Raw genomic sequence first — 27,768 nt, 5'->3', positions numbered from 1 at the left:
TAATGCTGAAGATCGAGGCACAAGGGTTGAATCAGAAGTCCAGGCCCATCAGCCGGAGCCCAAGTCTACAAATCTCTGTTAGTCCACTGGAGGCTGGAGTTGGAACCGTGAATGTTCATGTCTGAGTCTGCTGGAGGCTGGAGGCCAAAGAAGACTGGATTTAAAGGACTGTGCATGTGAGTTGGTGGGAGGGAGGAAGGGGGCTTGCTTTGCTGTTATTGTTTTGTTGCTTGTCATGTTACTTTTTGTTGTGTTCTGCGGAGCATTGTTGGTGCTGAAGTGTGTGGTGATGCTTGTGCACTGCCCCCAGCACGCCCTCAGGTGTGTAGGCTGTTAACGCAAACAAGGCAGTTCATTGCATGTTTCGATGTACAGTACTCGTGATAGATAAACCTGAATCCAGAACATGGGAATCCAGTGGTATAGCACTTTTTGAGATTTGGAACTTTTTCCTCTATTAAAAGTACTGACAGATAATAGTGGCTAAAGAAGAGCAATGGATTAATAGGAGGTTAAATATGACAACCAAATCACAGATTGCATTTTGCCTCTGGAGAATACATTACCCTGGCCTTTGACGCGATTTACTGGCAATTTCACAGTCAATAGTATGAATGCCATCAAATTTAGGCATTCATGCAACACATTTTCAAAACATATAAGTCCCGATCTTACAGACTGGTTCTTACTGATGGTTCTTACTTTTCACAATTTTTCACTGTTGGGATGCACAGAGTTCAGTTGCGGAATATGATCTTGCTGGAAATCAAAGCTTTTACGCCAGGGAGCCAAAAGAGGGAATCTGCAGATGCTGGAAATCCAAAGCAACACACACAAAATGCTGGAGGAACTCAGCAGGCCAGGCAGCATCAATGGAGAAGAGTACAGTCGCTGCTTCGAGCTGCCTGGCCTGTTGAGTTCCTCCAGCATCTTGTGTGTGACACTGGGGAGCCAGCTCAGCTAACATTCTGTGAGCCAAGTTTCACAGTGAGCTTATTCATCTGAGTGGAAATTTTATGTCCCTGAGGTAGGAAGACATGTTTTTATTTTTATTTACTTAAGCTTGCATTAATTTTTCAATTATGAATAAAAAGGCTTTGAAGATTTTGGTTTTTAATTAAAAATCCGATTTTCAATATTTAACATGCTTCTTAATGTTAAGGATAATTTTGTGATAAGTTGAGAGAGCGTTGCTTATTAAAATGAGAAATGTTTTGCCACTTGCTGATTATTTTTCACTCAGTAGGAGCTGAAAAGAGACACATTTGGAAAATGTTAGTTAATTACGGATTGGGTAATTAGCTATTGCAGCAGTCAATAAAAAGAAGCTAGGGTCAAGTAGAGCAGCAAGCCTGAAGCAGGGTGGTGATATGCTCCTCCAGTAGGATGTGGTACATGAAGGAGAGCGCCAATGTCCCCGAAGATTACACCTGTGAGAGGTGTACCCAGCTGTAGCTTCTTACAGCCAGCGTTAAGGAACTGGAGCTGGTTAAACTGTGGATCATTTGGGAGGCTGAGGGGTTGACGGACAGACGTTACAAGGTGCAGATAGCTGTGTGACTGGCAGGAGAGAGAAAGGAATAAGCATTCAGTGTAGGACTCGGGTAGCTGTTCCCTTCAATAACAAGTACACTGTTTTGGGTACTGTTGGTGGAGTGGGGCTGCTGGACACAATGTGCCAGAGGAAAGCCACAGGGGCCAGTTTGGTTCAGTTCTCTGTCTCTCAGAAAATGAGAGTGATAAAGGATTCATTAGTTAGGAGAAAAGACAGGAGATTCTGTGGGTGAGAAACAGATTCCCAAATGGTATGTTGCCTCTCAGATGAAAGGGTTAGAAAATTTTGTATTGAGCCCACAGTGTTCTTAAGAGAGAGATACTAGAAATTGTGATACACATTGGTACCAATGACATAGCTGGGGAAAAGGATGAGGTCTTGAAGAGGGAATACAGGGAGGTAAGAGGACGTGAAACATCAGAACCTCAAGGTTAGTAATCTCTGGATTGCCGACTGTGCCATGTTCCAGTGAGGGTAAGAATAGGAAGATAACGCAGATAAATTGTTGGTGAGGGGGGAGGGGTTCAGATTGGTGGATCATTGGGATCTCTTCTGGGGCAAGTATGATCTGTACAAAAGATATGGGTTACATCTGACATTGAGGAACCAATATCTTTTGTAGGTAAATTTGGTAGAGCTGTTAGGGAGGGATTAAGCTAGGTTGGAAAAGGGATAGAGTAGTAGGTCAGATGATGGAGCAGTTGGTGTAAAGGTAGATGCAGTGTGCAGAGATATTCAGAGGAAGGATAGGCAGTGGATGGGGCATAAATGTGGTTAGTGGGTATGTTGAAATGTGTTCTAATTTAATCTGAGAAGCATTACCAATAAGGGCAATTAACCTAGAGCATAGATTGGTGCATGGATACAAGAAAAGTGATGGGTTGAGGCCTACGTAGGAGAGAAAGGCTAGATTGATAGTGCAGTAGGTTTATATGGGCCAACACAATATTGTGCACCAAAGGGCCTGTCCTGTGTTGTACTGCTCTTTGTTCAAATTAATTTCTGATATGAATTTGATACAAAACTGTGATATAGGAGCAGAATTAGGCCACTTGGCCCACCAAGTCTGCCCTGCCATTTCTTCATGACTAATCTGTTTTCTCTCTCATTCCCAGTCTCCTGTCTTCTTCCCTGTGTCCCCTCATGCCCTGACCAGTCATGAATCTATCAGCCTCTGCCTTAAGTATGCATAAAGACTTGGCCTCCACAGCTGCCTGTGGGAATGAATTCCAGCGAATATCTGTGCAAACCAAATAATTCTGTGTGGTGTTAATTTTAAACCAGAAAGTGACTAGGAAGCTAGAACCATGGGATCAGGAACGATCAGATACATCTCACAATTTAATGAAATGAGCAGATTGGCATTTCCTTGTTCATCGCGTTCTGGTGCCTTTTACAGAGTTTGTGATCTGTAACTGGGAATGTGTCATCAGGGCAATGTGCTTGACTGGTAACCCCCCACCCACATGCCAGACATTGACTTGCTCCACTATTGATACAGCGGATCTGCACGGTGTCATCACCAGGTGCCGTCTAGTGACTCACCCCAGCCATTATAACGGCGCCTTCCCAGAAACCACAACCTCCATCAGCTAGCACAGCGAAGGCAACAAGCACACCCTTTCTTAGAACTGGCCTTATCACCAATCTCTTCTGGGCTGAGATCACCAGTGCTTAGGTGCATCAAATCATTGAACACAAACGCTAGCATTCAAGAAGGTGACTGAATACTATCGTAAAGGCAAGGATAATGTCATGCGTGACATTCATAGCATACCAAGGAGAATCCTTAGCATTAGTGAGAAAATGAGAAACCTAGAGCAAAAAATGTTACTCTGTCCCCAGGACCTCATTTAGTTTGAGCTTCTGCATATTATGTTAATTTTCATCCCTGTTATTACGTTATTTCTCATTCTTATCCTCACCTGAACCTTAGACAGAAATGGAAGAATTGAACAATTTTTAAAAAAAATTAGCTTCTCTAAGTATTCACTTACTTCCACTGAATTCCAGGACATTGAAGGTGTAAGAAATCTGGGTGAAGGATGGTTGAAACTCATTTACTGCAGTGACCGTGATGTACACAGTCACTGTATCTGGGTGAGAGAAATCAAACATTTACAACATAACCATTGAGTTCGTAGCTTCTGATGAAACATTCAACATTTAGACTGCAAACGTCTCGGAAACTGATCTGAAGGTGTTGCTTGAATTTAGGCCACCTACGTTGTGCATTCTCGTTGACACCAGCGCTAATTAGATTCGGTCCTCCCCATTATGGAATAGTGTTCCCCATTTTGGCACCATTCAATTACTTACTAACTTCAATTTTTTTAGGCAAACTATTCTGTTTAACTTTGAATATTTGTAATGGCCACAATTAGCAGGAAATTTCAATCATGATTAAAGGGCAGTGGACTGTTTTGTGAGTGTATCCTGCTTCTACCCCACAATGCTTTGAAAGTGAGCACAGAAGCCTTTAGAGGCTCCATGCCATTTATACTTAAAGTTGTTTATTTGCTCATGCCCGGTGCTCCAAATAGAGAAATAAAATATTGTGTAAATACACAGTACATTGAAAAGAAACTCCGGGATACTTATTTCAGTAAATCAAATAAATGATCTTTAATTTAATATTAATGCAATGTTTACTTCTAAGACAAACTTGAAAAATTAACTTCAATAAGCATAAACAAAGCTTGACTAGGAATCAGTAAACAATATTTGAATTTGCTCTAAAGCTAAGATTATATTCTCTGAATCAATAACATGATCAGGTGAGTACACTGTCAAAAGGTCACTGTAAGTAAAGGTTTCTTATATCATTAAAAATGATAATGTGGCTCCCAGACAATTTGATTCTAGTTATATTCTACAGCTTTTAAAGCAATATTTTGATCACTCATCCAAACAGTGCATTTCTGATCACACTAAATCATTACTTGGTAATTCTCCCAATCACTCCCCTGGCTTTTGCCAGTTATGTATTGTTACATAGTGCCTTTCGGTTATTATTCTTCTCCCTGCAGAAATGTCCTCCGTTTATTTTAAAATTTGCTCTAATTTACACACATATGCAAACTTCTCTTAATCTACTGTGAAGAGGATGATCCTAACATCTCATCTCTCCAAATGAAAATTTGGAGAGATTTCATGAAAAATTATAAACTATTGCTGAAAAGGTTGAAGATACGTAGAGAATAGTTGAAAATCAAAATAATAGTCTTTGCAAATCTTATGCCATTATGTAATGATTTTGCAGGAAGAAAATATCATTGAACTCTGAATGAAGTTGGTTGCTTTGATTTGTTAAGTTGATTTGATTTGTTTATCACTTACCTTGGTAATGGGGTGGTGTGATATCTGTAACAACTACAGACATCATGTAGACTTTGTAATCTTCAAGATTATTAACAGCCTCAAAGTCCAGATCACCCGTGACCTACCAAAACAGATTGGAGCGAGGTGTGGGAATGGAAGCTCCTGAAGCATCTTTAACAATTAAAGTGCCTGAGCAATTGTGCTTCAATTTCATGTGCACAAAATGGGTGCCTGGTGATTAATGTACTTGTTAATATTTTGCTGAGCACAGCTCCTTGGGGAAGAGAGTGGAAGCAGTCAATTCTCATTTATTCAAACACCAAATTATATCGATATTTTCCAGAAAATAATCCTGTGAGCAATTTCAGACGTGACTCATGTAAAGTAACTCTGGGCTTAGAGGCCTATTTCTGTATTTCATAGACACATAGAAAACCTACAACACAATACATGATGCTGTGCTGAACATGTACTTATCTTAGAAATTACCTAGAGCTACCCATATCCACCTATTTTCCTAAGCTCATGCACTCACCACCCTCTGTGCAAAAAACTTACCCCTGACATCCCCTCTGTACCTACTTCCAAGCATCTTAAAACTGTGCCCTCTCGTGTTAGCCATTTCAGCTCTGGGAAAAAGCCAATGACTATCCACATGATCAATGCCTCTCATTATCTTGTACACCTCTATAAGCTCACCTCTCATCCTCCATCGCTCCAAGGAGAAAAGGCCAAGTTCACTCAACCTATTCTCACAGGGCATGCTCCCCAATCCAGGTAACATCCTTGTAAATCTTCTCTGCACCCTTGCTATGGTTTCCACATCCTTCCTGTAGTGAGGCAACTAGAAGTGAGCACAGTACTCCAAGTGGGGTCTGACCAGGGTCCTATAAAGCTGCAACATTACCTCGCAGCTCTTAAACTCAATCTCATGGTTGATGAAGGCAAATGCACCGTATGCCTCCTTAACCACAGAATCAAACTGCACAGCAGCTTTGAGTGTCCTACAGACTTGGACCCCAAGATCCCTCTGATCCTCCACACTGCCAAGAGTCTTACCATTAATACTATATTCTGCCATCATATTTGACTTATCAAAATGAACCACCTCACACTTATCTGGGTTGAATTCCATCAGCCACTTCTCAGCCCAGTTTTGCATCCTATCGATGTCCCACTCTAACCTCTGACAGCCCTCCACACTGTCAACAACACCCGCAACCTTTGTGTCGTCAGCAAATTTACAAACCCATCCCTCCACTTCTTCAGCCAGGTCATTTATAAAAAATCACAAAGAGTAGTAGTCCCAGAACAGATCCCTGAGGCACACCACTGGTCACCAACCTCCATGCAGAATGTGACCCATCTACAACCACACCTTGCCTTCTGTGGGCAAGCCAATTCTGGATCCACAAAGCAATGTCCCCTTGGATCCCATGCCTTATTTTCTCAATAAGCTTTGCATGGGGTACCTTGTCAAATGCCTTGCTGAAATCCATATACACTACATCTACTGCTCTACCTTCATCAATGTGTTTAGCCACATCCTCAAAAAATTCAATCAGGCTCGTAAGGCATGACCTGCCTTTGACAAAGCCATGCCGACTATTCCTAATCATATTATGCCTCTCCAAATGTTCATAAATCCTGTTTCTAAGAATCTTCTCCATCAACTTGCCAACTACTGAAATAAGACTCACTGGTCTATAATTTCCTGGGCTATCTCTACTCCCTTTCTTGAATAAGGGAACAACATCTGAAACTCTCCAATCCTCTGCAACCTCTCCCGACCCTATTGATGATGCAAAGATCATTGCCAGAGGATCAGCAATCTCCTCCCACAGTAGTCTAGGGTATATCTCATCCAGTCCCGATGCCTTATCCAACTTAATGCTTTCCAAAAGCTTCAACACATCCTCTTTCTTGGTGTCTGTATGCTCAAGCTTTTCAGTCTGCTGTAAGTCATCCCTACAATCGCCAAGGTCCTTTCCTGTAGTGAATACTAAAGCAAAGTATTCAGTAAGTACCTCTGCTGTTTCCTCCGGTTCCATACGCACTTTTCCACTGTCAAACTTGATTGGTCCAAACTCTCTCACGTCTTATCCTCTTGCTCTTTACATACTTGTAGAACGCCTTGGGGTTTTCCTTAATCCTGCTCACCAAGGCCTTCTCATGGCCCCTTCTGGTTCCCCTAATTTCATTCTTAAGCTCCTTCCCGCTAGCCTTATTATTTTCTAAATCTCTATCATTACCTAGTTTTTTTGATGACCTAACAATCATAGAAACAATCATTTCTATGACCTAAAATAATGAAAAGCAAGTTGTGAACAATGTATTATGAATAAGCTGTGTACATACATCTATTGATGCTTCTGGACACATCTTCAGTGATGTTCCTGGAATCATCGGGTGTTTCGGGTCTTTCAACATCATACAACCTCCTCCAGGTGACCCAGCCGGGGCTGATCAGACCTCAGCTTGTGTCCAGATGGCTAGCTACTTATGACTCCATGGCTCCCCTCTTTTGAGCCACAGCCATCTTGAGGCCCTCTCTGCCGCATCGGTGGTACTGAGGATGGCTCTCCTCTTCCTCTCTCCCTCGATGCCCAAAATGCTGAAGGCTCTAACTAAAGAACAGGGTATGAATCCCCTACAACCAACCTCCATTGGGAGACACCTCGCTCTCCATCCAGCCTGCTGACAGTTGCTGCCTCTTCTCCGAACCGTTCAGCTGCGATACTGACATAAAAATATCCAAGGGATAATTCCGCCCTCAAAATAAATCCCAGTTTATATTACACTTAATTCAGACACTGGAAGTCTATGGAAACTAGAGTGGCTCTGACAATGATATTTCAGGCAACAGCAGTATTTGCAGCCCAACAGGAGACAAAGTAGAGAGGAATCCACCATCAAACTAATCATTCTTTGAACAACAAAATTTATCAGGAATAAACTTGGGAAACAATTGAATAGTAACCTTCAATTCAGATTTCAACATTGCTTTCGACAGAAAATCTCCTCTGTGACTGAGCCTTTTGGTTTCTAGGGACAAGCTGAATCTTGAGTAAACACCATAGTGAGTTAAAACTTCAATTAATTTCACAACAGTCTAGAAATAAAACTCATTGTTATTAAGATTTGAGGTCATACATGCTTTTGGATACTGCTGAAGGGTAGAAAAGATGAACTGCTTATGTTGGATCAACTGCTCAATTGGTGTGATTGAGAGTATTAAAGTTTCTTACCTACATTTGATTGGATGCTGGTACTTTAGTTAAATTATGATGCACAATCCCTTTCCAAGGCCCAAAGAGCTTATTGCTAACCTCAGCTTTCTCAAAGTTTGAAGTAATTTTGTTATCAAAGTACACCATGTACAACCCTGAGATTTACTTACTTCCAGGCATACTCAGTAAGTCTAAGAAGCACAATTGAATCAATGAAGAACCACACCCAACAGGACAGACAAAAGAACTGTGCAAAACACAACAAAATATGCAAGCACAAAGGAAAAAAGGAAATAAAAATAATAAATTAATAAGATAAATACTGAGAACATGAGATGGAGAGTGCTTCAAAGTAAGTTCAAAGGCTATGGGAACAGTTAAGTGATAGAGCAAGAGAAGTTGAGTGAAATTATTCCTATTGGTGCAAGACCCTGATGGTTGAGGGGTAATAATTGTTCCTCAATCTGGCAGCGTGAGTCCTGACCCTCCTGTATCTGCTTCCTGATGGTACCAGTGAGAAAAGAGGATGGACTGTGTGGGGGTCCTTGTTGCTTTCATGCAACAGGACTCTGTGTAGATGTACTCAATGGTGGGGAGGGTTTTACCTGTGAAGGATTGGGCTGTATCCACTACTTCCTGTAGGAGTTTCCATTCAAAGATAATGGTGTTTCCATAGCAGAATACCTTCCCGGGGGTCAAAAAGTTATTTTCGTAAAGGTAAACTTGCAACCAATATTCTTTGCCCAATGTCTTGTCATAAACAAGGGAACAATGAGGTTCTCCTGGGCTAATGCTTGACCAAGAAAAACAATGAGGCCCACGTTGATCTAATTTAACATTGCCTTCACCTGGTCTGATGAATGTAACTGAGAAACGTCACATGTAGGTGATGTCAATTAGAGGCAAAGCAGTATTAGTGTTAGAATGCAGTTAGGATGGATAGGAATGACAGAAAAATAGGGTGACAAAGAACTAGAATTAATTCCTCAGCTTTTTTCTTTATTCATCTGCAACTTATGTCAAAGTAAATGCATGAAGTCACTATATACGATCTTTTGATACATATTCTTGTCGGCATTTACAGGGAAATAATGAAAACGAAAAAATTTATGAAAGTCTAGACATAAACAAAGACTGACAAACAATAAATGTGCAAAAGATAAAATAAATAATATTCAAAATATTACTTGTCAAGTTCTTGAAAGTGTGTCTATAGATTGTGGAGTCAGTTCAGAGTTGAAGAGAGAAGTTATCCACACTGGTTCAGGAGAAACATTCCCTCCAATTTTTTCTTACAGCTGCTCTGAGCAGGAAATTTCTACATGGTCTGAAAATTATATGGCACTTTAAAATGTTACTTTTCGTAATATGCACATCAAACAAACACAAACCAGAACTGACAACACAAGTAAATGTTGTCAGGTAGTCAAAACAACTGACAGACACAATGCCACTAATAAAATACAGTGATGGCATTTAGCGGGCCGGTGGTTTATTAACAATGAGCTACCAACTTCCATTCTGTTTTTATTATTACAATTTGTAACAGTGTTGTGACTTGAAACACTGACAATGTGCAGTAAATATATTGGTGCTCTAAAATGTTTCAAAGCAAATTTTATTATTTAGAAAATTTATAGATTATATTCATTAACATAATTATAGCCTATTTCACTGTTATGTTAACATAGATTTCAAAATTATATGAACATTATATAAAAGAAAATTCCAGCTGTGTAGCAACAAAAGTTACGTATGCATGAGCATTTCAGTTACTGCATGGCCACGTACCTGCACAGCTTAGAGGGAACCGTGTTCAGGAGCCTGATGGTTGTAGAGTACTGGATGGTGGGGGGTCTTTGATGGTAGATGCTGCTTTCTTATGGCAGCGGTCCCTATAAATGTACTCAAACTGAAAGGACATACATGTTGGTCTGGCGTTTCAGTTGTAAGAATTGTACCAGTGTTTGGCAATCCTTTCTAGTTTATAAATCTTTTGTAATTCAGAAATCTTTTATAAGTTAGAAATGGTCTGAGTTTCAAATGTGTGTCAAAATTTATTTGACTAAATTTAAATATGTATGGTATCATTAAAAATAAAATAAACTGTTTAAATTACTTTGCTTGCTGGAAGTATCTCCTCCTAGGTAGGAAGGGGGACCCACCACTCAACTGGTGGGGACTGGCTGCTAGGCCTTGCTATGGAGACTAGACAGAGAAGCAAACTAGTCTTTGAAGTGTAGGTTGATATAGTATAACCTCCCCATAGTGAGGACACTCAAAAATACCTGTAATAGATAGGGCTTTAAGTCCCTCTTGAGCTTACAGCAAACCTAATCCCATCACTGCTTCCACCCAACATGGTTATGTTTTATCAAAAAATAGTTCTTTAGAAAGAATTATTAATTAGTGGTAGACCAACTCAGAGTGCACTTGGTACTCCACTAGTACTATAGCTTGGCTAACCTCCTTGTTTCAGTAGTTGCACAGGCAAATGCTGGTTGATATTACGAATGTGTTAATAGTATATCAGAAATATGGGGTAAGATACTCAATGCTGCTCAGATAGAAAATGATGAATATTTTATTCTCCAAGTTAGAGACTGGAATGATGGAGGGATAGAAAACAGGGTAGGGTGCTGTAACACCTGCTGGACTCAGACCATTGCAATTAGTACCAGACCCAAATGATGTAGCACAACAGCCTTTAAAACCCTACTCTCAAATATGGTACTTTGATGGGTCAGCAATAAAAATCATGAAAAAGGAATTCACTCAATTTGCAGAGGCTAAAGCCCTGGAAATTTGTTTAAAACAAGTAAATATGACAGAACCAATCCTGATATACACTTACTCTAATTATGTTAGGAATTCTGGTAGAAAGAGATCTTCCCATTCGGACAATTAGCAATGAAGAAGACACAGAGGTAAACTGTTTTTACATTTGCCCATGTGAAAAATTATCTATGAATTATTATTGACTTGATCATTCAGACAAGTGTTACACATCCTGGGACATACTGCAGGCTGTTTACACACCTAGGGTAATCAGCTGGCCAACAAACAGGCAAAACAAGCTGTCAGGATGGATCTTACTGCGGTAAGGGAGGCCAGGGTTTTGGTAGTAACTAAGCAACAGGTAAGAAATAACTAGAATGATGTTTTAAGAATCCTCCTAGATACTATTAAACACAATCCCAAAGGATTTCCAACATGGTATAAATATGAAGCTGATGGTGGAGGTAAGGTTTGGTATGCCACCCTAATGATGATAGGAAGCACATCCCTCCTGTCCATAAGCGAGGAAGATTAATTTGAGGAGTCCACCAAGGATTTAGACATAGTCCTGGTGTGAAACAAGCCACTCAGTACTTTGGTGTAAAATTGAAATGTATACTATTGGTAATGTCAAAGCATTGTATGCACTGAGAAAACAACTTTTTTGTCTTGCTGAGCAGAGGCATGAAAGAAGTTTTAAACTACTCAGAATCATGTGGAAAGTTAATTTAAGATGCTTCCATTAGGTTTGCACTCAGTACTTTGGTGTTATGTTGTACTGGTGGCTTTACAGGTTGAGTAGCTGTAAGTGATTTGTTGCAAATTGTAAGGAATGTCTGGTTATAGTAAAGGAGCAGTTACAACACCACTACCTAAAAGATAAACAAAACCCAATCCACCACTGCATATCTGGAAAATGGATTATGTAGGCTTTATCAAAAACCAGACAGATATATTGTTGTGGTTGTTGCTCTTTGGATGGGTCCACCACAGAACCCCTGCATCCTGATGGGAGAGGAGTGAGATGTATTCAAAAAATAAAACAGATATTTAAATCTAAACAGAAACATAAAAGTTCCTTTTCACTTGTGGAAGATCTCATAGATAGATTGCCCATACCTACTGTGTGTTGCTCTTCTCAGAGTGAGAAAGAACCAGACTCCACTAGGGCCTCTAGACCCCCAGTAAAACTGCCATTTGTGTTAACTTAATGTTACAAGGACCATCTATACAATGGGTTGACAAAATCCCATGATCTGACAGGATAAACTGGGTAGCCCTTACTCAGTTAAAGTTTTCTGGGAAAACATAAAAGCTGGGAAGGTGTGTGACTGCTACCCAGTGAGGAAAAATCCTTAAAGTAAAGTTGGGGGGGGGGGGGGAGGGAGTGGAGCCTGGACAATCATATTCAAAGTTCAGAATTATCAAAATGGGAAGAGACTTATGGCGATGGTATGCTTGGTATCAGAATGCCACGCCGCTGTGCACCAAAAGATGTTCACTTCCATGGGAGGGGCATAACTGACCCATATGTACTGACACCTTATTCTGGTCACTCAGAATTAAAATGACAAACAAAACCCCTCCACATGAGAACTGTATCCTTTCTTACATCACTATACATGTAAAGGTAACCTACCTCTATAAAAGTTTTCACCCAATGTGCATACTGCTGAATTGTGTAACTGATGAATATTTTCTATAACTAAAGTACTAATCCTTAGGCAAAAGAAGCCAGCAATACACAATTGATAACTTGTTTACAAATCTCATTTACAGAAAACCTGAATAAAATAGTGCACAGCATCCAAAGCAGTGTGAACATTCCTCTAAAAGAAATGAACATCTTCAGCTCAGTGAAAGACTTCATTTTTTTACTTATCGAGACACAGCGTGGAATAGTCCCTTCCGGCCCTTCCACGCCATCCAGCAACCCCGATTTAACCCTAGCCTAATCACAAGACAATTTGCTGTGACCAATTTACCTACTGACCCATATGGCTTTGGACTGTGGGAGGCACCTGGAGGAAGCCCACACGTTGAAGGGGGGAAATGTACAAACTCCATCCGAACAGTGGCAGAAACTGAAGCCAGGTGGCTCAGCATTGTGCTAACCACTACAGTACCGTGCCGATGACCAGATGAACAAAGGCAGTGATGCAAAATTGGATCAGGAAAACAGCAAGAACTCTCTGTGAAAAAAAAATGTTAAAGATGGATTAAAATGGACATGTAATATGAACATTGGTGTGTTGTCATATGTTTGTAAGTTATTAATGATGCTAACGATCCTTTGATGTTTCAGAAGTGTGTGCAGCTGAGGTTAACTAAAAGAATACACTGAAAAGAAATCACTTAGAAACCCTTACACTGAGAAGTCCTGTAAGTCCTCCTCCATCAAGGAGAAATCCTCCAGTACCAGTAGCCTACTGGAACAATTGGAAGAGTGCTTTATCTGCTCCCAAGAGGAGTTTTGGCAGGAGTCTAATCTCAAATTTAGTTTCTATCAGCACTAGCTGGGCTAGGTGCCTTTGCTGAGCAAGAGGGGGATGTGATAGATATTCACTTTCTAGGGCCCAACAGGCTAATTACCAACCTCAGCTTTCTAGCACAGCGGCATGACCTTTCATGGAGTGAAAGAATTGTTTTTAACAAAATTAAACTGGTAACCAAAATTTGTTCCTTGGCCTCACGTAATTAACAAGTGAACAATGACATTCTCATCAACCCCTGATTTGACCAAGGTAAACAATGGGGCCCATTTTGGCCTAATTTAACATTGCACTCAGCCGGCCTGAAACAAAACAGTAGAAATACTAGAATGCATTTGGGATGGTTAGGCATGACAAAGACAGAAAGAAGAACTAGGATTCATTATTCAGCCTTTAGTTTTTGCAACCGATGACTTGTTTGTCCGCAACTCATTGCTAACTCACTCTAACACAGGGATTCCCAGCCTGTGGTCCAAAGAATCCTTGATTAATGGCAAGGGTCCATGACATAAAAAAAGGTTAGAGTTTAACACTGTTAATCATCTAGCCACAACTAGTCTTCGTGGCACAGAACACCAGAGATTCATAGCTGGCTGCAAGAAGAGATGTCTGCACACATTGGTTTTAAATGAAATACTCCTCATATGAAGCATTCTGCATGAATGAAAATATCTGTGTCTGCTCTGACACTCCACTTCAACATCCTATGTTCTCAATGTGATCGCTGCTCATTCTAAAGCTTACACAGATGTTGCTGGAATTTGAGGACCTGAGTTATAGGGAAAGATAGAAGAGGTTGGGACTTTACTCCCTGGAGCATAGAGAATTAGGGGAGATTTGGCAAAGGTATCCAAGATCATGAGCGGTATAAATAGGGCAAATGCAAGCTGTCTTTTCCACTGAGGTTGGGTGAGACTAGAACTAGAGGTTGTGGGCTAAAGGTGAAAGGTTAAATATTTACAAGGAACGTGAGGGGGGATTTCTTCAATCGGAGGCTGGTGCGAGTGTGGAATGAGCTGCCAGCAGAAGTGGTGGATGTGGGTTTGATTTCAACATTTAAGAGAAGTTTGGATAAATACATGGACGGGAAGGGTATGGACAGCTATGGTTCAGGACAGCAGGTTAATGGGACTAGGCAGAATCATAGTTTGGCACAAACTAGATGGGCTGAAGGGCCTGTTTCAGTGCTGCTGTGTTCTATAACTCTAAACTCTAAAGAATATACTGTAGATCTAACTTGTTTAGTCTCTCTTCACAGAACAATCCTCTCATCCCTGAAATCAGCCTGATAAATCTCCAAAGAGTGTCATACAGTCCCTGTACTTTCTTGATTGAAATGCATTAATGCAACATTCCTGCAGGCCATCTCAGCACCACACTAGGTGTACTTAGCAGCTAACCTTCAGGTATGCTGCAAGATTGCTTTTAATAAAATCAAAGTTTTTTTTTCTGTGTCCTGAAGATTCACTTATTCTGAAAAAGGTATTTGTATCTAGAGAGAGCCGCTGATTTGGCTTTTATCCAGTATGCATACTGAAAAGAGAAACTGTCTTACCACAATAGTAGTACTATTCTTCCCATTCAAAGCAAACTTTCCACCAGCCCTGAGACCAGGCTGAAGTGAAGTCGTGAATTGGTTGTTTGCAAGCTCCACGTCGTTATCTTTGCAGGATAAGGTAACAATTGCCGTACCCTTTTCAGTTGTTTCTGGTACCTGAACGCTAAACAAGGTCCAAAATGAGAAGTTGTTTCTTTTACAGAGCTCTTAATTTTATTATTCTTATGACTTTGCATCATATATATCCAGCTTGGGCCTTGCTGACTTTGAAATAATATCTCATGAATAGATGTCACTAAATACATCACGTAGCCAGACATAAGGGAACATGGGCAGAAATTGCAGTGATATACAAAGATCATAACATTTCCCACAGAATATGAAACTCAGATTGACTTGTTAATTAATTCAAAACGATGGATTGGAAACTCAGGTGAAAGCCCTCTCAGGGACAGAACGACAAACGTACAAATTATGAGCAGGACTAGGCTGCTCAGCTCCTTGAGTCTTCTCTGCCATTCTGTAAGATAATGGTTGATCAGATTGTAACCTCAACGCCACATTCCGGTTTATCTCCATTAACCGTTCATTCCCTTGACCACTAAACAGCGTAGCAGTAGGCAGGTAGTGCAGGAGTCTCCTGAGGTCATCTCCCTCCTAAACAGATATACTGTTTTGGATACTGTTGGGGGAAGATGTCTCATCAGGGGAAGGCAGCCGCAGCCAAGTTCATGGCACCATGGGTGGCTCTGCAGCACAGGAGGGAAGGAAAAGGAGTGGAAGAGTGATAGTGATAGGGGATTAGATTGTAAGGGGAATAGATAGGCATTTCTGTGGCTGCAAACGAGACTCCAGGAGGGTATGTTGCCTCCCTGGTGCAAGGGTCAAGGATGTCTCTGAGCAGCTGCAGGACATTCTGGAGTGGGAGGGTGAACAGCCAGTGGTCGTGGTGCACATACGTACCAACGATATAGGTAAAAAACGGATGAGGTCCTACAAGGTGAATTTAGGGAGTTAGGAGATAAACTAAAAAGTAGGACCACAAAGGTAATAATCTCTGGATTACTACCAGTGCCACGTGCTAGTCAGAGTAGAAATAGGAGGATATTTCAGATGAATACATGGCCTGAAAAATGGTGCAAGGGGGAAGGATTCTGGAGGAAGTGGGACTGGTACAAACAGGACGGTCTTCACCTGGGCTGGACTGGAACCAATGTCCAAGGGGGAACATTTGCTACTGTTGTTCAGGAGGATTTAAACTAATGTGGCAGGGGGATGGGAACAAGTGCAGAGATTCAGAGGGGTGTAAAATGAGGGTAGAAGCAAAAAGTAGTAAGGTGAAAATTAAAAGTGGCAGGCTGGCAAATCCAGGGCAAAAATCAAAAAGGGCCACTTCTCAACATAATTGTATAAGGGCTAAGAGTGTTGTAAAAGCAAGCCTGAAGGCTTTGTGTGTCAATGCAAGGAGCATTCGTAACAAGGTGGATGAATTGAATGTGAGATTGTTATCAATGAATATGATATAGTTGGGATCACAGAGACATGGCTCCAGGGTGACCAAGGATGGAGCTCAACATTCAGGGATATTCAATATTCAGGAGGGATAGACATGAAAGAAAAGGAGGTGGGGTGGCATTGCTGGTTAGAGAGGAGATTAACGCAATAGAAAGGAAGGACATTAGCTGGGAGGATGTGGAGTCGATAAGGGTAGAGCTGCATAACACTAGGGGGCAGAAAACACTGGTGGGAGTTGTGTACAGGCCACCTAACAGTAGGAGTGAGGTTGGGGATGGCACTAAACAGGAAATTAGAAATGCGTGCAATAAAGGAACAGCAGTTATAATGGGTGACTTCAATCTACATATAGACTGGGTGAACCAAATTGGTAAGGGTGCTGAGGAAGAGGATTTCTTGGAATGTATGTGGGATAGTTTTCTGAACCAACATGTCGAGGAACCAACTAGAGAGCAGGCCATTCTGGACTGGGTATTGAGCAATGAGGAAGGGTTAGTTAGCAATCTTGTCGTGCGCGGCCCCTTGGGTAAGAGTGACCATAATACGGTGGAATTCTTCATTAAGATGGAGAGTGATATAATTAATTCAGAAACAAGGGTTCTGAACTTAAAGAAGGTTAACTTTGAAGGTATGAGACGTGAATTAGCTAGGATAGACTGGCAAATGATACTTAAAGGGTTGACAGTGAATTATGCAATGGAAAGCATTTAAAGATCGCATGGATGAACTACAACAATTGTTCATCCCAGTTTGGCAAAAGAATAAACCAGGGAAGGTAGTGCACCCATGGCTGACAAGGGAAATTAGGGATAGTATCAATTCCAAAGAAGAAACATACATATTAGCCAGAAAAAGCGGCTTACCTGAGTACTGGGAGAAATTCAGAGTCCAGCGGAGGAGGACAAAGGGCTTAATTAGGAAAGGGAAAAAAGATTCTGAGAGAAAGCTGGCAGGGAACATAAAAACTGACTGTAAAAGCTTTCATAGATATGTGAAAAGAAAAAGATTGGTTAAGACAAATGTAGGTCCCTTACATTCAGAAACAGGTGAATTGATCATGGGGAACAAGGACATGGCAGACCAATTGAATAACTACTTTGGTTCTGTCTTCACTAAGGAGGACATAAATAATCTTCTGGAAATAGTAGGGGACCGAGGGTCTAGTGAGATGGAGGAACTGAGGGAAATACATGTTAGTAGAGAAGTGGTGTTAGGTAAATTGAAGGGATTGAAGGCAGATAAATCCCCAGGGCCAGATGGTCTGCTTAAGGAAGTAGCCCAAGAAATAGTGGACGCATTAGTGATAATTTTTCAAAACTCTTTAGATTCTGGATTAGTTCCTGAGGATTGGAGGGTGGCTAATGTAACCCCACTTTTTGAAAAAGGAGGGAGAGAGAAACCGGGGAATTATAGACCGGTAAGCCTGACATCGGTGGTGGGGAAACTGCTGGAGTCAGTTATCAAAGATGTGATAACAGCACATTTGGAAAGTGGTGAAATCATCGGACAAAGTCAGCATGGATTTGTGAAAGGAAAATCATGTCTGACGATTCTCATAGAATTTTTTGAGGATGTAACTAGTAGAGTGGATAGGGGAGAACCAGTGGATGTGGTATATTTGGATTTTCAAAAGACTTTTGACAAGGTCCCACACAGGAGATTAGTGTGCAAACTTAAAGCACACGGTATTGGGGGTATGGTATTGATGTGGATAGAGAATTGGTTGGCAGACAGGAAGCAAAGAGTGGGAATAAACGGGACCTTTTCAGAATGGCAGGCCGTGACTAGTGGGGTGCCGCAAGGCTCAGTGCTGGGACCCCAGATGTTTACAATATATATTAATGACTTAGACGAGGGAATTAAATGCAGCATCTCCAAGTTTGCGGATGACACGAAGCTGGGCGGCAGTGTTAGCTGTGAGGAGGATGCTAAGAGGATGCAGGGTGACTTGGATAGGTTAGGTGAGTGGGCAAATTCATGGCAGATGCAATTTAATGTGGATAAACGTGAGGTTATCCACTTTGGTGCAAGAACAGGAAAACAGATTATTATCTCAATGGTGCCCGATTAGGAAAAGGGGAGGTGCAACGAGACCTGGGTGTCATTATACACCAGTCATTGAAAGTGGGCATGCAGGTACAGCAGGTGGTGAAAAAGGCAAATGGTATGCTGGCATTCATAGCAAGAGGATTCGAGTACAGGAGCAGGGAGGTACTACTGCAGTTGTACAAGGCCTTGGTGAGACCACACCAAGAGTACCGTGTGCAGTTTTGGTCCCCTAATCTGAGGAAAGACATTCTTGCCATAGAGGGGGTACAAAGAAGGTTCACCAGATTGATTCCTGGGATGGCAGGACCTTCATATGATGAAAGACTGGATCGATTAGGCTTATACTCTCTGGAATTTAGAAGATTGAGGGGGGATCTGATTGAAATGTATAAAATTCTAAAGGGATTGGACAGGCTAAATGCAGGAAGATTGTTCCCGATGTTGGGGAAGTCCAGAACGAGGGGTCAAAGTTTGAGGATAAAGGGGAAGCCTTTTAGGACCGAGATGAGGAAAAACTACTTCACACAGAGAGTGGTGAATCTGTAGAATTCTCTGCCACAGGAAACAGTTGAGGCCGGTTCACTGGCTATATTTAAGAGGGAGTTAGATAAGGCCCTTGTGGCTAAAGGGATCAGGGGGTATGGAGAGAAGACAGGTATAGGGTTCTGAGTTGGATGATCAGCCATGATCATACTGAATGGCGGTGCAGGCTCGAAGGGCCAAATGGCCTACTCCTGCACCTATTTTCTATGTTTCTATGTTTGGCATACAACAATCAATCTATGTCCATGCTAAGAATTTTTCAAATATTCTGCTTCCTTTACCCTTGAGAAAGAGAATTCCAAAAACTCATGACTCTCTGGGAGAAAGAAAATAAATTCTCCACATCTGTCTTTAACAGGCAACTCCTTAAACTGTGCAAGAGAAAGCATCTTCACATCGACCCTGCCAAGAACCCTCAGGATATTACATGAGTCATCCCTGTTACTATTAAACTTCAGGAGATACTAGACTAGTCCGTCCAGCCTTTCTCATAAGATAATCCACACATTTCAGGACTTACTATAGTAAACCTGTGAAATAGGCCTAATGAACAAGACCAATCCAATATACAAACAAACAAGATACAAATCCATATGTTGACTCACCAGTTCCCAATATAAATGAGGCATAACTTCCCTATTTTTGCACTTCAAATCCTCTGGCATTAAGAGAACACTGTTAGCTTTCCTAATCACTTGCTTTACCTGCGTACTAGCCTTTTGTGAATGATGCTCCAGGCCACTCAAATGCCTCTATATCTCAGAATTTCTAATCTCTCATCACCTATGTAATATTCTTTCATTTTTCCTACCAAGGTGAATGTCAGATTTTCCCATATTCTCCCATGCATGCCAGATTTTTGCCCACCTGTCTTTCTGTATCCCTTTGGCTTCCTGACTTCCTCTCCACAACTTGCTTTGCTACCTAGCTTAGTGTCACTAGGGCGTTCATGAGCTATTTTCAGTGCCTAGATTCAAGTTATTAATAGAAATTGTTAAATGTTAAGGCCTCAGCTCTGATCCTCATAGTACACCACTCATTACATTTTATGCCTATGCTCTGTTTTTTTGGGAGATGTGAACTATTGTGGAATTAAAAAATCACTTTTGGCATCTGGTTTGACAGTTTGCATTAACACAAGATGGTAATGTGCTACGGTCGTAGCTGTTTCACAATGAATGAATCTGTTTGTAGCTCCAATCTCTTTTTTTATCATGTTGCAGTTTTGATTCTGGAAAGAGTTGACAACCTGGCTGCCTCTTTTGAATCAATTAATGACACGATGCATTTGAAGTGTCTCGACAGCTGCTCTGTGCCATGTGCTTGGAATTCATTCGAGTGGACCTCCCACTGGAAATTGAGGTCAGCAAATCAATATTTACTGGCATATTAAGGAACAATGAGATGGACTGGCCCAAGCCATAATGTTTAAAAGACATCTTGAAATTCCTTAAGTCCTCCTGCTGTGGCAAATGGATGAATGGCTATCTCACAGCAAAACTTGATTTTGTTTTGGCTTTGCAGCCTTAGAAACTCTTTTCAAGTGGTTGGCTGCAGAGGACAATACCATTTGGATAAAGGCAAACAAAAACTGAAGCACCAGTACCAGGACCAAAAGATATGGACCAGGAAGGCACAGGAGCACTTACAGGACTGCTTTGAATCGGTGGACTGGACTGTATTCAGGGACTCATCTTCGAGTTTGGATGAGTATGTCGCAATTGTCACCAACTTCATTAAAACCTGTATGGATAAGTGTGTGCCTATGAAAACTTACTGTACACTCCCAAACCAAAAGCCATGGATGAACCAGGAGTTTCGTAGTCTGCTGAGGGCTAGATCTGTGGCATTTAAGTCTGGTGACCCAGGTCTATACCAGAAAACCAGGTATGACTTATGGAAGTCTATTTCAAGAGCCAGGAAACAGTTCTGAGAGAGGTTGGAGGCGACATTGGATGCATGTCAACTCTGGCAGGATTTGCAGGCCATTACTTCCTACAAAGCAAAACCCAACATCGTGAACGGCAGTGACGCCTCACTACCAGCTGAGCTCAATGCCTTTTATGCTCACTTTGAAAAGGAGAATAAAACCACTGTCATGAGGACTCCTGCAGCAGCCAGTGACCCCGTGATCTCTGTCTTGGAGGCTGATGTCAGGCTGTCTTTCAAAAGGGTGAATCCTCACAAGGCAGCAGGGCCCAATGGGAGTATCTGGTAAGGCTCTGAAAACCTGTGTTAACCAACTAGCAGGGGTATTCAAAGACATCTTCAATTTTTCTTCACTATGGTTGGAAATTCCCACCTACTTCGAAAGGGCAACAATTATACCAGTGCCCAAGAAGAGCAGTGTGAGCTGCCTCAATGATTATCGTCCAGCAGCACTCTTATCTACAGTGGTGAAATGCTTTGAGAGGGCGGCTAGAATCAACACCTGTCTCAGGAAGGACCTGGACCCACTGCAATTTTCCTATCGCCACAATAGGTCTACAGCAAATGCAATCTCAAAAGCTCTCCATGCAGCCTTGGATCTCCTGGACATTGCAAACACCTATGTCAGGATGCTATTTATTGACTCAGCATTTAACACTATCATTCCTACAGTCCTGATTGGAAAGCTTCAGAACCTAAGCCTCTGTACCTCCCTCTGCAACTGAATCCTTGACTTTCTAACTGGAAGACCACAATCTGTGCAGATGGAAAATAACATCCCACCTCAATGACAATCAACACCAGCGCACCACAGGAGTGTGTGCTTAGCCCACTGCTCTACTCTCTCTACACCTACGACTATGTGGCTAGGCACAGCTCAAACACCATCTACAGGTATAAATTTACTGACGATACAACCATTGTTGACAGAATTTCAGATGGTGATGAAAGGGCATAACAGTGGCAAGGTATACCAGTTAGCTGAGTGGTGTCATTGCAATAACTGTGCATTCAATGTCAGTAAAACCAAAGAGCTGATTGTAGACTTCGGAAAGGATAAGACAAGGGAACACAGACCTATTCTCATAGAGGGATCAGAAATGGAGCGAGTGAGCAATTTCAAGTTCCTGGGTGTCAGTATCTCTGGGGACCTAACCTGGACACGACATATTGATGCAGCTATGCAGAAGGTAAGACAGCGGTTATATGTTATTCAAAGTTTGAGGAGATTTGGTTTGTCAACTAAAACACCAGAAATTTTCTCTAAATGTTCCATGGAGAGCGTTCTGGCTAGCTGCATCACTGAGTGGCATGGGGGTTCTGCACAAGATTGAAGCGAGTTGCAGAAACTTGTAAAATTAGTCAGCTCATCACGGGGTACAAACCTCTGAAGTATCCAAGACACTTTCAAGGAGCAGTGCCTTAGAAAGGCAGCGTCCATCATTAGGGACCCCCATCACCCAAGACACGCCCTCTTCCCATTGTTACTGCCAGGGCAGAGTATAGAAGCCTGAAGGCACACACTCAGCGATTCAGGAACAGCTTCTTCCCCTCTGCCATCCAATTCCTAAATGGGACATTGAACCCATGAACTCTACCTCTCTACTTCTTTTAGTCCTGTTTTTTTGCACTACTTATTTTTAACTTAACTATTTAATAGACATATTTATACTTACGGCAATTCCATACTCTCTTCTTTATACTTATTTATCATGTATTGCATTGTACTGCTGCTGTAAAGTTAGTGAATTTCACGACATATGCTGATGATATTAAACCTGATTCTGAATCTTCAGATGTATATAATTGTGTGTATTTAAGAGAGAAAATGTGTGATTGCCCTAACTACTGCCACAGTACATGCTTTACATGCTTCCTAAGCCTATACCTGGAGCAAATAAATGACACCCAAGTTCTCCCCCCAACCCCCAACCCCCAACCCCCAACCCCCAACCCCATCATCAGGCAGCATTCTGACTACACAGTTTGTCCTCATGACAACAGTACTGGTGTAGCACCACAAATCAAGCTTCATTTAACAACTGTTCACCTACTTTGTACACACACAGGCATGCTTATTTTGGCAAGGACTTTGTGTTTCTGCCACACAACTGCCTGTGCATCATTGCCCATTAAAGTTTGCATACTGGGAACATGAAACAAGTTGGCAGCATGCCTGTGTTTTTGGAATACTTGATAGAAGCCACTGGGGTGAGGAATCTGAGTGCCACACACCTGTTCAAATCTTCTTTGCACCCAAACTGTCCCTCTTCAATCCAAAGTAAACAGATACAAGTTACAGATATTTAAACAAAAAAACAGAATATGTTGGAAATGCAGAGCTGATCTGTCTACTTATAGATCTTCAAATGACTGATTATTCCTTTCTGTAAACTCTCTGCCTATCACCATTTCCAGTGAAGGAGGCACACCTGAATTTTCAAATTATGCTGTTTAACAGGTTTACCTTTCTAGTATTTTTATGTTGTTTCTTTGTTAAAATATATAGCTATGCACTCAGTGGCCACTTTATTAGGTACAGAAGTGGAGCCTGGCATGGTCTTCTGCTGCGGTAGCCCACCCACTTCAGTTCTATGCGTTGTGCATTCAGAGATACTCTTCTGCACATCACTGTTGTAATGTGTAGTTATTTGAGTTACTGTTGCCTTCCACTCAGCTAGAGTCAATGTGGCTATTCTCCTCTCTCTAGCTGTCATAAAGGGGACATTACTGAGGTGGTAGACCCAACTGCAAGGCACAGACACTGAAGTACTAGGAACAGGACAGGACTAGAGACTAGAGTTAGGGACGTGAACTAGGAGAAAGAGCTGGGATAAGAACACAGACTTGGGCTAGGACATTGGCTAGGCAAGCAGGACCAGGACTAGGAACTGGGAACTAGGAGCCTGGGCTTGGACTCCAAGCCAGGGACAGGACAAGGACCCAGAACTTGGGTCTTGACTCAGGCGCGGATCCTGGAACTAGGCGAGGACATGACGTGGCTACAGGACTGGATACGGCTTGGGTTCCTCGAGGCTTGGGTACTTCGAGGCGAGGACGTGATGAAGCTTGGGTTCAGACTCCAAGCCTGAGACCGGACAAGGACCCAGAACCTGGGTCTTGACTCGGGCTTGAACTCCGGAACTAGACGAAGACATGACGTGGTCTTGGGAGACAGGACTAGGTGAGGCTACAGGACAGAACGAGAGACTCCTGGGCAGGACGAGGGAACTCCAGGGCAGGACGAGGAACATGGACAGGACGAGAGCAGGGACGCAGAGCCTTGGTCAAGAGAGAGCAGGAACGCAGAGCCTTGGACTTGAGAGACAGGAACACAGAGCCGTGACCCCTCCTTATGAACAGGACTTAGGGCCGGGGCTCTGCACAGAATGCTGAACGCGATGAGATGGTTCCTAACACTAGGTAGCGGCAAACAGCCAGACCTACCTAGTAAAGGCATGGACAGAGACAGTTCCAAACAATGATAGATAGTTCTTTATCTAGACGCAGCAAGGCTCCGGTCTTGCTCCAGCAGTAGAACTTCACAGCAATACAGGCGAGGACATAGGCGAGGTTGCAGGCAAGTCTTCAGGCCAAGGCTTCATGCAGAGGGTGAAGAGAAGGGAAGAGTCCAGTCTCAGGGTAACAGCAAAGTCAGCTTGACTTACCCCACAGAGGCAAGGACAGGATATTGACAAGACAAACCGGCAACCACACTTCTTCTTCTTCGAGTTTTTACGGCAGTTGGTATCCACACTGTTGCATTACTGCCATCTTCAGGATTTATTGTCCATCATCATTCATTCACTTTAAAGCCATCTTTCCAGTCCCTTCACCCTTAAAAAACTAAACAACCACTTCCTCCCCTGATCACTCTCTCCACATTCCAATAAACCTTTAACACTGTTCTCTACCAGTCCTATTTTGCATAATTGTTGTAACATTTGTTGCCTTTCCTGTGCAAATTTCCAGCATGAGATAAGGATATGCTGTACTGTTTCAGTCTCCTGAGATAGATCACAAAAACCTGTTGCATGCTTATTTATGATGGCCAGAGTGCCATTAAGGTTGCTGTGCCCAATTCACAGTCTACTTATAATTACTCGCTCCTTCCGCTTTACTCCTCTACTTCTTCCCATATCTACTCTGTTCTGAATTGAATGTAAATGTCTTCCTTTTATTGCTCTATCCCAATACTACTGCCACTGTTGATTTATGCTCTTCCCCTCTAGCAACCACACTCAAACCCAGGGCCACTTATATTCCCAGCCCCAAGACGAGCATCAGGTGCCTATCATTAAGCCCAGCTGAAACAAGGGACAGCCAGAAGACCTGGAGTCCGGAGTCCACAGACCAGATCGTGAACCGGAACGCAGACTTCACGGACCGGACCATGACACTATCATTAGCTGTGTGTTTTTGTCCACAGAGCTGCTGCTCACCAGATGTTTTTTTTCATGTTATTCTCTGTAAACTTTAAATACTGTCACATGTGAAAATCTCAGGATATCAGCAGTTCTTGAGATACTCAAACCATCCCATCTGGCACCAACAATCATTCCACGCTCAAAGTCACTTCAATCACATTCCTTCCCTGTTCTGATGTTTGCTTTTGACCATGTCTGCATGCCTTAATATATTGAGTAGCTGCCCCATGATTGGTTGATTAGATATCTGCATTAATAAACAAGTGTACCCAATAAAATGGCTGCTGTGTGTATGCTTTGTGTGAACTTGAGGAACAGTCCTGCACATAACATACGTGTGGAACAAAAGGGCCTTGTGTATTTAAGACCTATGGATAATAATAATGATAGTGATGGGAAGGTCTCACAATTTCACACAATTTCATTCCTTTTTTTTGTTCTCATTCTGCCTCTTTACCATTGGAAATCTACAAGATAGGACTGGAAATTTTAAAAAAGACAACAATGGAAGTTTTCTTTCTTAATGCTACTGCAATGATGAAGGGCACAGTGTGTCCTGAACTGAACATCTAACAGCAATAGTCATCTCTCAGTCCAACAAATGCAAGCTCTTGTGGATGCATCAAAGATGAGTTTCGAGGAGGGGCACAGGTGAATACTGACCACAGCTGAGGAGAATCAAGAGATGGAAGCTAAGGTGAATCCCCAAGCTCTGGGCAAAATGCACTGACTCAAAATATTTGTCCTACAAATGTGAGTTTCTTGCTCTGCATGTATTTCATTGAGTTTTCTTTTTCATTCTCTGTGATCTGTAAAGTGTGTGAAATCTAATCAGGTCACAATTGTCACCTTTACTTTGCCAATCTGATCCTTCGAATAGAGGTAGGATACTAGTGGTACTCCAGGACTAAGTGCCATTCTCCTTCAAATTCCAAAATCTGAATAATTTCTGATAGAAGCGCATTGCAGGGGTAATGGAAATTACGCAGCCTTTGCTGTGTCAGAGTTAGCACTGTACATTACAGTTTCAATGACCTCTGTTAAACAGCAGCCTTTACTCTTAACATGCTAAATGTTGAATGCTTCAATCCAAAAATATTCTGTTTCCAAAGATGCAGTCTTAATCCCAGACATTGTTGGGTTAGTGGCACTAACATACACCAGTGATGTCAAGCAGAAACTCTATCCCATGGGAGGGTCTGTACAGTATCCCGTGGCTGGTTCTTGGACTTGACTGATAGTTTCTCTTATAAAAAGTTAAGTTAAAGTCTGTCCCGAGCCTTTGTGACCCATCAGGCCAGTGCTTATGCCGGTTTCTGTGGCATGAAGCGACTGAGAGTACGAGACTCCCACACCCCCCCCCCCCCGGGATAGGACGCCAGTCTATCGCGAGGTTAACCCCCAGCATTTGCCAGTACCCATTCTCAGCTGGGTGGACTGGAGCAGTGTGTGATTTAGTGCCTTGCTCAAAGACACAACACGCTGCCTTGGCCAAGACTTGAATCCACAACCTTCAGATCGTGAGCCCAACACCCTAACCACTTGGCCATGTGCCACACAGTTTCTCCTATAATCCAGGAATAAATAGTGGGAAAAGTGCAAAACAGTTATCAACTGCAAATATTCAAAGTTCTGCCTTTGGGTAAATGTTCTGTAAATATTTTTCTCTTAATTGATATTGAAAGTTACTTGTCAGAATTATCTTGAGCTGTATTTGTTGTATGTTGTTACCATTTGTAAACACATTCTCCTGTAATCCAGTTCCACTAGCAACTACCTCTTGACAGCAGCATCACATTGTCTTGGATGCCCAGTAGTGCCATCGACAGCCGTTCAAAGACTGAAGCTGCACCCAGTCTGCAACGAGACATGACTGCTCATGCACAACTCAAAGATTTAATGTGGATGAAAGGCTGTCAGCTGGTGGATTGAATGACAGGAATATATGTCTGGCTCTCAGATGGCATAAGGTGGAGTTAATTTAAATAACTGCTGCAACCTCCTCAGTACGACATATTGTTATGTGACGAGGACAGAGCATGCCTAATTGCCCAATAATTAGGATGACATGTCCCAGGGGCTGAATTCTCATTACTAGCATGCTTCATGATCTGATATCACCTCACTCTGGATGCTATTGGGAAGGGTACTTTGAAGGCATTTAAATCTAAAAAAAATCCATGTGTTCTTCCATATTTTGTGTGTGCCAATTACAGGCATTCAGCACCATTCCTTCATACCTTGCCCTATATGCTATCCCTTTCAATAATTGAACTGGAAAATAAGTATTTTACAAATCATCAGCTGAAAATTCACTCTTATTTTTCACACAGATAGATAGAACAAATCTTCTCTATAAATAACCAGCTCC

General features: G+C 42.0%; 1 protein-coding gene across 1 annotated transcript in view; it reads right to left on the bottom strand.

The window, feature by feature from the left end:
- Window positions 1–27,768, bottom strand: part of LOC140203292 (cadherin-related family member 3-like) — a 76,878-nt gene that overhangs the window by 24,363 nt on the left and 24,747 nt on the right. The window contains exons 9-11 of the mRNA XM_072269305.1: window positions 14,932–15,097; window positions 4,895–4,997; window positions 3,553–3,651 (exon numbers count right to left, since the gene is read on the bottom strand). Of these exons, the coding sequence (XP_072125406.1) occupies window positions 3,553–3,651; window positions 4,895–4,997; window positions 14,932–15,097 (368 nt within the window). The remainder of the gene's footprint in view (window positions 1–3,552; window positions 3,652–4,894; window positions 4,998–14,931; window positions 15,098–27,768) is intronic.

The sequence above is a fragment of the Mobula birostris genome, chromosome 9 (assembly GCF_030028105.1).
Source record: "Mobula birostris isolate sMobBir1 chromosome 9, sMobBir1.hap1, whole genome shotgun sequence".
Lineage (NCBI taxonomy): Eukaryota > Metazoa > Chordata > Chondrichthyes > Myliobatiformes > Myliobatidae > Mobula > Mobula birostris.
Note: the sequence above shows the minus strand (reverse complement) of the source record. Positions and strands in the feature narration are given on the sequence as shown.